Here is an 11060-nt window from a genome sequence, read left to right as displayed (position 1 = left end):
GCCCGGCTCCTGGCAGCGGCTGCCCGGGACTCCTCTCCAATGGTCCAAAGCGACATGTCCAAATCGCCTCCCACCCCGGCGGCGGCGGCGCAGGAGCTGCAGATGGAGCTGCTGGACAACCCCCTGCCCGCAGCGGCGGCCGCGCAGGTAGGCGCGGGTCAGGGGAGGGGTCCCCCATGGGCCGCGTGGTGCCCTCAGGGCAGGGCGCGGCTCCAAGCGCGCCCCGGCTCGCGCGGGTGTAGCCCCTCCGGCCAGGGGCAGGGGACAGCCGGGCTGCCCCGCGGGAGTCTGCCGGCCGGGGCCCCCGCGCCCGGGGGCGCCCCCGGCTCGCCCAGGCGGGCAGGGGCGCGGGCCAGGCTGCCTCTTCGGCCGCTTCCAGCCTCCAGGAGAAAACGAGGAGCATCCCGCGCAGGTTGCTTCAGCAGGGAAGTTGCTGAAGGGGGCTGGATTTGTGTGCGTGTGTGATGGAGGCTAACGCACCTCCTCAGGACCCCGTGTTTTGTGAGGCGGGCTCGTGCGCGGTTGCACCACATCTCTGCCAGCTTGACGCTCCTCGGTTGTTTAGCCTGAGGCTGCTATTTTTAAGCCCAGGCTGAGCGTGGTAAAAATCTGCCTGCGTGTTTCAGGAATGCTCTGGTTCTCGTTAAAAGACGGAGCGCCAGGTTCCCTGTCCCCGTTTTGGGCTGATGATGGCTTTTGGTCGCCTTCGCACCTATCTCTGATCCCTCATTTTAGTTGAAAAGGAAGCCCCACTTGGCCACAATGGGGTGGGTTAGAAATGTTGCCACGTGGAAAGTGGGGGCAGACTGGCAAATAACTCTAGACTTCACATTCTTTAAAAAAAATCAGAGATGATCGAATAAGAAAAGAAAAGGAAACAACCTATTTGGACATTAGCTTGTGATTTTAAAAGAGACCACGTGGGTGTTTTCTTTGCTTTGCTTCTGGAGCTACAGTCAGGAACAACGCTGTAGGGCTCCAAGCTCTGCAAGCTTCTCCACAAGGCAGTGCCAAGGCGCCTGATTTCTCATCTCTGCTCTTCTCATGTCTGTCCTGTCCTGAGCAGAGAGACACTTCCAACAGATAATTGCCAAATTTCATGGTGGTTTTCTAATGTGAGCCCATGTCCACTGCTGATTTTAACTACAATCCACCTACAAAAGTGAAAACTAACAGCCTTTATTTGTCTGTGAGGTCCCATGCTTGTATTCTCATTCATATCGTTGTTTTCTGAATGCGTGAATCTCCATTTTTCATAATGGTGAATGATTCATAGATGTTAGGGGCTGGAAGGGACCTCACGAGATCATTGGGTCCAGCCCCCATGCAGTTGGGCAGGAAAGACAAAGTGCAAGGTGCACATCAAATCCTTTTTCTTGCTCTCCAGGGTAGGTGATTGTACCACCTCTGGAGGCAGTGGTGGATAATACATCTTTTCATAAATACAGTCAAATTCCACTTCACTGAACCAAGGTTCATCAGGTGACAGAGTGGTCTTTTCTTTCTTAGCCTTACATATCCTTAACCATATGCAAACCTGTTTCATCAAGAGTTTCCAGGTTATTGGAAACAAACTTTATTATTCAAATATTAAAGTAATTCTTTAGCATCTCACAATACTTGAAAGACCATTCTTTTGACTTCGAAATATCATCATTGGAAAAAAACCCCTAAATATGCATGCAATAAAAACTTTGCATTGATATTACTAAAAATAGGGTGGCTGAATGCAGGATTTGTGACCTATTAACTGCAATATTTTAAATGTACTCCAGAAATACCCACCTTACCCTCATGTGTATAAGGTATGTATAGGGTTATCATGTGGTATGATCATGGTAAATATTTTTTTTAAATATTTTGTTCTCAGCAAAGATATTAGAGGGGGAAAAAGTTTATGGTATAACATCACTTCTTGAATTATTCTTTCAGAAGTGCTGCTGCCAGGAATGATATCATTCCTGCTAGACAGGGACAGAACCAACTCTATACTGTATTTTCTTGCATAAATCACGCACTGCCAAATAAGACATGCAGCTTGTTTTTGGGATGGCAAAATGAAGAAAAAAAGATTTTTCCAGCATTATGTCTGCATACAACAAGGACAGAGTCTGATCCTCAGCTCGCTCTCACTCCCTTTGCTGCTGTGGCAAAACCTACAGTTTTAACCCTGAAGTGTTGGTTGCTCTGCCAAAAGCTGAAACTGTAGCTGCTGCTGAAGCCTGGGGTCCATGGGAGAACTAGGATTTCAAAGAAATCTAAAAATAGTCTTCAGGACTAAGGAGAAGAAAGACCAGGAGTGCAAATTTTGCAGTAAAACTTCATAAGAAAGGATCATGATTATTGAAACATGAAAAGGGAATGGGTGGTTAACACCTGTTGCATGAATAGCAATTACCAGATGCCAAGGCAGGTTCTGATAAGCCATGAAGTCTATTTGCTTCCTGAGCACTGCAGGAATAGAAATGCCATTGCTGCTATTCTGGGCAGGAAATCAGCTTCTCCATTTAAGGCAGGTTTTCCACAAACCCCAATTTTGGAAAGCCAGTTCTGGAGAGGAGAGTTTCATAAGCTAAGTCATAGCTCTGTTGAAGAGCCAGTGTGATTGCTGATAGCTTGTGCTTTTGTTACTGTTGTTTCCAGTAGTATGGAAGATGATTTGTTGCATAGTGGTCTAATACGGTTTTCCAATATTTTGCAAGAAAATGAAATCACTTTGAGGCACTGATCATGGAACTCTTGCTGAAACTCTGCTAAAAAGCTCTTTGGGACAAAGACCATCTCTCTGTATAGTAAACAGTCATGTCTATTAGTGGTTAAAGAGGGATGCATGAAAGGAAGGCTCCTGAAGCCCTGCAGTGATCAACATGAGAAGATCATCATGGAACGCATCTGCGATGGGCTGGCCTCAGAGATGATGCTGAAGGGCAACCAGCACGGTTTCATTAGGGGCAGGTCATGTCAGACCAACCTGATTGCCTTTTATGATCAGGTCACAGAAGCATTGGATGCAGGTGTTGCTGTGGATGTAGTCTTTCTGAACTTCAGCAGGGCCTTTGACACCGTCTCCCACCCCATCCTCATTAAAAAATTGGGCGACTGTGGCATTGATGCCTACACAGTCAGATGGATTGCAGATTGGCGGAAGGGTCGTACTAAGATGGTGGTGGTGGACGGGTCATATTCGACCTGGGGAGAAGTGGGCAGCAGAGTCCCCCAGGGCTTGGTTCTTGGGCCAGTGCTGTTCAATCGCTTTATCAGTGATTTGGACGATGGGGTGAAAAGTAACCTGTTTAAATTCGCTGATGATACCAAAATTTGGGGTGAGGTGAGCACACTAGTAGGGAGGGAAAGACAGCAGCAAGACTTGGATAGGTTATAGGGGTGGGCTAGCAAAAACAGGATGCGCTTCAATACTGACAAGTGCAGGGTACTGTACTTGGGCAGGAGTAACCAGCAGCACACTTATAAGATGGGAAATGCACTTCTTGAAAGCATGGAGGCAGAAAGGGATCTTGGAGTCATTATTGACTCCAAGATGAACATGAGCCGACAATCCGAGGTCACGGTTGGCAGAGCTAACGGGACCTTGTCGTGCATCCACAGGTGCATCTCTAGCAGGGCCAAGGACATGATCCTCCCCCTCTATGCAACACTGGTCAGGCCACAGCTGGAGTACTGTGTCCAGTTCTGTGCACCCCACTTCAGGAGGGATGTGGACAACATTGAGGGGGTCCAGAGGAGGGCCACCCAAATGATCCAGGGACTACAGGGCAGACCCTACAATGAGAGACTGCGGCACCTGAACCTGTTCAGCCTTCACAAGAGAAGGTTGAGGGAGGACCTGGTGACAATCTATAAACTCACTATGGGGGACCAGAAGGGTTTGGGAGAGACTTTGTTTCCCTGAGTGCCTCCTGGCGTAATAAGGAATAACGGCCACAAGTTGTTGGAGAGTAGGTTTAGATTAGACATCCGTAAGAACTACTTCACAGTTAGGGCAGCTAGGAGCTGGAACCAACTTCCAAGGGAAGTGGTGCTGGCTCCTACCCTGGGAGCCTTTAAGAGGAAGCTTGATGCCTACCTGGCTGAGATCATTTGAGCCCAGTTTTTTCTCCTGCCCAGGCAGGGGGTCAGACTTGAAGATCTACAAGGTCCCTTCTGACCCGACTTCTATGATTCTATGAACTATAGAATAACCTGCCAGGGGACAGAGGTGGAGGAGTATAATATCTAAAAAGAATGTTTACCCCTTTTCCTGTTCCTTCATTTTGTTCTTTTTCTTATTTCCTTATACAACTTCAACAATTTGGTTCCGAAGACTTAACTAATTGCAAATGAAAGCACATACCTGCTCATTTGGGATATTCCTTTCACTTCCAGTTATAACTTCTGAAAGCCTAGCCATGTTCTGATGACTTTTTTTTGATAATAGGTTTTTCCTACTTCCATGTCAAGGGGCTTCAGTGTTCCAGGGAATCTTTCTTTTACTTCTAATGTGAATGTGCAGGCTCTGATCCAGTAAATAAATAATCAGGTATTATATATGGTTGTCCTCGGCTTGAATGAGGTTGATTTCAGATCCATCCCCCAGGTTCATTTCTGGTGGAGAGAAATTGAAGTCATGAAGCTAGGCATGATATAATGCTTGTTTTGCTGTCTGTACATGTTGTTGACAATCTTCTTAAAGGGCTCAATATCCTTGTCTGGTCATAGTGATAGCTACATTAATTGCTTTTCTCCCAGGTCTCTCACCATCTTCCTAATTGCCACAGATCTTTTTTCCCCCTTCTTACTGACTTATTTTCCTATAATGAGGAGCCTGCAGAGCAGCACCAGATTTATTACGTTGCCCTCTGGTGCCCTGCTATAATGGAACTGATTTATGTTAACCAGATATGTGCGTAATTCACCTAACTGCATAATACAACATGAGTTTCAGTTCTGTTATTTCTTGCTTACATTGTAACAAGCATTAATAATCTGTATACAGGTTAAAGATATAGACTACTTGAGTGTATAAGCATCTGTCAGCACACTAATTCATAACATCATGGTAGGGGCTGAAAGGCTAGGGACAGAAGTTGCATACAAACCAGTTTAAGTGATCAGAAACTGGTTTAAACCTGTAATAGAACAGAAGTTCAGTGCACATAAACCAGTTTCAAAATGGCCAAAACTAGTTTGAGATAGGTCTGATACTACATTCAGCCAGGTTTAACTGATTGAGGTCAGCTTGGTTTATGGAACTTCTGTCCCAGACCCCTTCTTGGTTTAAGTTAAATCAGAGTCCCCCCAGCATGCTCTGCAGCCCTGGGCTGGGCTGTGCTGGGCTGTCTATTCTAGCCGAGCAGGGTTAGCCTCACCCCTCTCTTCCCTAGCCAGAGCTCTGTCACCGCTCTGCATGACTGCAAAAGAGGTGGAGGTGGGAAACCTTGCTCTGGATTGCTGCCGGATCTGCCTGGCAAGGGAGCAGTAGCCCTTGCCAGGTATCCTCAGCCCCTCAACCCCCTCACTGTTCCAGCAGCAGGAGTGGGGGCACAGCCAGACGCCAGCAACCTGAGAGGAAGCAGGGGTTTAATCCCCCCATTACAGGGGAAGTGGGGCACAGGCACTGAAAGGCTATGCTTGTGCACCCGGAGCCACAGTAGCCAGACACCAGCAGCCCGAGGGTAAGGGAAGCGGTGGGGGGGGGAGGTAATCCCCTCATTACAGGCAGCAGCAGTGCAGGCACCAACACAGCACTGGTTCCGTCCCATGCTGAAAATCTCCTCTGGCAGGGCCCACACTACAGTGACTGGGCTGAGTCCTTTCAAGGAGTGGCCAGCCAGTGGCAGGGTGGAGTGGAGAGATGTGACCTGGATGCAGGGGTTAGGGAGCTGAGGCTGCTTATGCAGGCTGACTCTGTGCTGCCTCCCACTGCAGCAGCACGGCTTAGTTTGGGGTGGCTCTAGGGGGCAGGGGGCAATGCCTGCCACCTCCTGTCTCCAGCCCCACACAGGGGCTGTGGTTTGCAGGCAGGTTGAAGCTGCAGCACAGCTCTCCGACCCCTCTTTTTCTCTCCTAGAGGCAGCGGCGGCAGAACAAACTATGACGGTGGGCAGAGATGAAGCACTACTGCTTGCTTGTGGAATTGCTGGGTGCTTGGGGTGGGCTGTTGTGGGCCAGGGGCATAGGCAGTAGTGGGGGGACGCAATGGACTGCCACAGGAGTGCAGCCCAGTCCATTCCAGCCTGGTCCTGTGGCCCAGGGATGTAGGCAGTGCCTGGCCTGTAGCAGCTCCCCTTTCCACTCAGGCTACTGGTGTCTGGCCTCTGCGGCCCTGGGTGCATGACCCTGGGTACATGAACAGAGCCTACTGGTGCTTGCGCTGCCTTCGGTGCAATGCGGGGATTAGACATCCTCTTCCCCTCAGCTACTGGCATCTGGTCCTGCCTCCACTCCTGCCACCAGCCAGCAAGTGAGTGGGGATGGGGGGGCTAGAAGACCCCTGATAGGGGCTGCTTCTCCCCTTCCCCTCCAGGCAGACCCCAGCTGGGATCCCTGAAGGCCAAGGTTGGGGTTTAAACCCCTTCCCAATCACACTCAGGCCTGCCTGGGCCTGGCCATGCCCCTTCCATCAGCTTAGTTTCCCCCCAGCTGAGGGCTTGCTCTAGGGCCCTCCGGCTTCTGGCCTGAGCCACTGCAGGCATGTGCCTGCATTTCCAGAGTCAAAAGTGAATGCCTGTTCCCTCTAAAATTGGTTCAATCTACTCGGGTTAGACTAACATGCAAATATTGAATCAATTCAGGCTCCAGCTTTTTGAATGTCTGTCCCTAGCCAAACTGTCTACTTTGTGTCTAACTGTACTCTTTTTAAGTGCCGCATAGTTCAGGAAAGGGAAGCAGGTGTCAAAGGGCTTCTATGAAAAGCCTGGAGAATGAGGGGAGCCTAGGATCACTAATACTAGGCACCTACAGCTGTGAACAGTGCACCTTAAATGCAGGGATCTGTTTGTTCTGTGGTGTTGGCAACCCAGAAACTGATTAGCTCCTCTCATTTGCCAGGCTTCTAATAACTGCCTCTAAACTGCCTATTAGACAGTGCAGTGTACTTAAAAAGCATTGTTTACATTGAGTTTAAGTGTATACTCTAGGCAAGCGTTTAGCCAAGCGTTTAGCCTTTCTGCAGCCCTGAGGTTAGGTCCTGTACTCCATTTTGCCTGTTACTTAAATATTCTGTTACAAAACCTTCATTTATCTGTACTAAGAAGCTGACGCTACAGTTCATAGACAGAGAACATGTCTTCCTCCATTTAACTGATTATGAACAATGTTTTAACTGTATATTGAGTGCTTTATGCTAAACTATCAGTCTTCTTAGATTACCAACTCCAAGATGACAATGTTTTAAATACGGCAAATTATTACAGAGAAGAGACAACACCAGATTCCCCTTTTTCAATATGATTGCCTGCGGGAGGTGGTATTTTTTCTTAACCAAAACACTGTTCCAGTCTTGCGCTCCTTTGTTGGGGAAAAAAATCACAACGGCTTTAGAATGTAAACCAGTGCTGTTTGCTTAACTTTATTTCTCCTGTTTTTTCTCCAACTTCTTGACAGGTCCAGTCTCCAGAATCTTGGTTTTTATGTATATTAGGTTGGACCTATGTAACCAGTTTCTTCCAGAAGCATTTGTTTCTCACTTAAGTATTGCATGTTATCAACTGTAGCCACAGGCAGTCTGCCTCCCCTGCCCCAGAGTGGGACAGACCAGGCTCCTGGCAGCACATGCTGCCATGATTCCACATCCCGCTCCCCAAAATCTCCCTCTGCAGGCCAACTGCTCTGCTATGCTGCTACACAGCCCAAGTTGTTGGCTCAGTCTGAAGCGATCTGGTTTTACTTCCTTTTTTTCCCTTGAATCAGAAATTTGAACAGGATTTCACAGAGCTTCAGAGATTTTACTCCCCTCCCCCACCCCCTGCAGAAAAGAAGGCATTATGCTCCAAACTCTACCATTCCAGTTCCTCTACTCGGTGCTTTCTCTACCAACATAAGTCCCAAGATTCCAAGTAACACAGTCAGTCAAAGGAAGTCTCACTGTCCCTGCAGAACTTCTCCTAGACCTTGTTTCCAGGGTTTTCCAGCCTCCTTAGCTGAGGGAGGCTTTCCTTGAGGTCTCTTCATGTCCAGTTTTCTGCCTCACTGAGGACAGTCCCCTTCTAGGTCTTTCTTTCTTTCTGCTCAAGTTTTCTATGTGACTTCTTCCAGGACATGAATAAGAGCAGGTGTCTGGTCTACAGTATAAATGGCACACTGAAATAGGCTCATAGGCCTAAAAACCCAGGGATGCTTCTTTTACTGAAACTGAAGACAAAGAGGTCCTGATCAATGGTGTGATGATTAATCTGTTTAGCCTTACACTGACAACTTATCTCTAGGGTAGTGTAGGTTGGAAGGGTTAGGAGGGTTTCATGGCAGTTAGGAGGAGAGGTGGTCTGTGGGAGGAGGGCATACCATGTTCTACCTCCTCCTGGTCAATAGAGAATGGATGTTAGAAATGGAGAGTGTCTATATGGCGAGTCCTGACCCTCTGGAAACCTTACAGCCCAGATGTTTCTAATGGCAACAGCATATCATAGGCTGACACAGAAGGAGAATAGATCTGTCCTGTATTGGATTCAGATTAGAGTGTTAGGATGGGTCTGCCAGGCAAAGCAGAACAGGGGTGAGCAATTATTGGGCCTACAGGCCACAATAGGGAGTTTTTGTTAAGCTGCCACAAGTTGGGTCAGCACTGCTCCTGCCATGCAACAACTCACCAAAACTGCCTGTGTGGGACAGGGCCATGGGGAGGTGGCAGGAGCAGTATTTGGGACCAGGATGGGTGGGCAAGACTGGTGACAGCATGGAGCTGGGGCCCGGGGCAGAGCTATGATCTGCTATCCACATGCCCCTGGCGCAGGTTCTGCAGGCAGGGGCATGCAGGGAGTGGATTGTGGCTCTGCCTCTGTGGGAGGGTCTATGGGGGGCGTGTGTGTGTGTGTGTGTGTGTGTGTGCGCGCGCGCGCGCACAAGGGGTGGGAGGGGGAGCAGTTGCCTGGGCACTAGGTCCTGGGAGCCAGCTGGGGGTGAGGGGAGGGAGCGGGGACAGTGTGCATGCAATAGAACTTGCCCAGGCAGTCCACAGCTGCTACTGCAGTGCTCTGCGTGGGGCTGAGTCCTGCCCCATGCTTCTGCCCGCACCCACTAACCTGGCCCCAGCCAGCATGCATGGCTTACTGATGGGGCTGCTCCTAGTGCAGCTGCAGCTACCCAGGTGCTGCTTGGCTCCCCATCACCTCCAGCGGCAGCTTCTCCTATTCCTGCCCCTGTTGTGATGCTCTGGGTAGGGGAGGAGTTTCAGCTGGGTGGCTCCTGCCCCAACATGTGGGACTCTGGCTCCAGCTCCTGGTTGCCTTTTATCCATTCCACCTGCCTGCCTGCAGGTGGCTGCTCATCATGCTGGATGGGTGGAGTGGGTGGAAGTCAGCCAGGAGCTGAAGCCTGCACAGTGGGGCAGGAGCTACTTAGCTGAAGCTACCCCCCTATCCAGAGTGACATTGCAGGGGAAGGAGGAGGAGCCACCACTGGAGGTGTGGGGAGGCAAGCAGCACTCGGGTAACTAGTGGCAGCCCTGCCAGAAGCTGTGAACTCTGACTTGGACCGGGTCCAGCGGACGCGGGCAGGAGTGCAGCACTGGCTGCTCCAGGTGGAGCTTGGCCTTATGTGGAGCACTGCAGGGGCAGCTTTGGGCTGGATTCAGTCAACTGGTGGGCACCTCCTATGGGCATTAGGTCCTGGGAGCAGGACCCATGGGCTGGATCCAATCAGTTGGTGGGCCGAATCTGGCCCATGGGGCATATTTTGCCCACCCCTGCAATAAAATGTCTGTAATGGAGACTGTGGGCTTCGGCTAGCAGCCTCTGTAGCCAATGAATAGCTGCATATAGGGGCTACCAGTGAAATGAGAATATCTTCTATGGTAAAAGGAGAAATTAGGATACTTATGACATTTTTCTATCTGTAAGCCTAATAAACAATTTTGAGCACTTACTGTATCTGATTAGGGGCAAGAATCTATGGAGTCTCATGGCTGAAGTGCTTGAAACACTTGCTTTTGAGATAAGATACATCTGGCATTGGACCAAGTATAAAGATTTTAATGTACCTCACCCTCACTAGATGAGGTTACTGACAGTGGAAATGCGTTGTTCTGGAACTGAATGGTCTGGTTAGATCTGCATGTCCTGCATTTCCCTAAAGCTCTGTTCTTTGTTATCCACTGTATGTATACTCATAAATTTCTTGGTGTTAAATCCTGCTGCAGAGGGAGGAAAAAACAGCATTTTCTGTCTGTTCTACAGAAACATTCTCTACCCCCTCTAGCAATTCTCTATTAAAATATTCCACAAATCTTTTAGGATAACTCTTCCCCATTGTTGTAGAAACTCTTGTTCTTGGTTAGTCCTTCATTCCAGACTCTAGCATCATTTAATCTTCATTTTAGCTCTTTATTTTTGTTTTCTCTGTGCTTAATTCATGCCAGCTCCTTCCCTGCATCATCACTTTTGTCCACTTCAGTGACTCTGCTCTCTAAATACTCTACATCCATCTTCAGGTCTTTGAAGGAGGCCAACATGCCTGCTTTTATCATGTTAGCTCTGCCACTAACTTTTTTATATCATTTTTAGTGCCTGGCACTGTTTTGTCCATTATGTAGCAGTTTGGGTTGGGAATCAGCTGCTACTGAATATACTAAATATGCTGACTTTTTCTGTTTTGATATAAGAACTAACACAAATTGCAGTGGTTATTCATTTTAAATCGTCAACTGGTTTACTGATTGTAGAGTGCAAGTTATTTGAGGCCTTTTAGACTTGGTCTTCCAAATGTTACTTAACATTGCGTTTTGCCTATGGTGATCAGTAGGGATCTGGGTTTTCCATTTGCTGTCGAAAAACATAAAAAAATGTAGATTTTACCTTTTTAAAGGAGAAAAAATGCAGATTTTTATCTTAAAAGAGAAAAACCCAAAA

General features: G+C 48.4%; 1 protein-coding gene across 2 annotated transcripts in view; it reads left to right on the top strand.

Moving 5' to 3' along the window:
- The first annotated feature begins 6 nt into the window (after positions 1 to 6).
- CACNB2 (calcium voltage-gated channel auxiliary subunit beta 2) overlaps positions 7 to 11060 on the top strand; it is a 408974-nt gene continuing 397920 nt past the window's right edge. For both annotated transcript variants that reach the window (XM_019532357.1, XM_019532348.1), the window contains exon 1: positions 7 to 147. In XM_019532357.1, coding sequence (XP_019387902.1) covers positions 40 to 147 — 108 coding nt within the window. In that variant the 5' untranslated portion in view covers positions 7 to 39. The remainder of the gene's footprint in view (positions 148 to 11060) is intronic.

The sequence above is a fragment of the Crocodylus porosus genome, unplaced genomic scaffold (genome assembly GCF_001723895.1).
Source record: "Crocodylus porosus isolate Cpor-Errol unplaced genomic scaffold, CroPor_comp1, whole genome shotgun sequence".
In the NCBI taxonomy this organism is placed as follows: domain Eukaryota; kingdom Metazoa; phylum Chordata; order Crocodylia; family Crocodylidae; genus Crocodylus; species Crocodylus porosus.
Note: the sequence above shows the minus strand (reverse complement) of the source record. Positions and strands in the feature narration are given on the sequence as shown.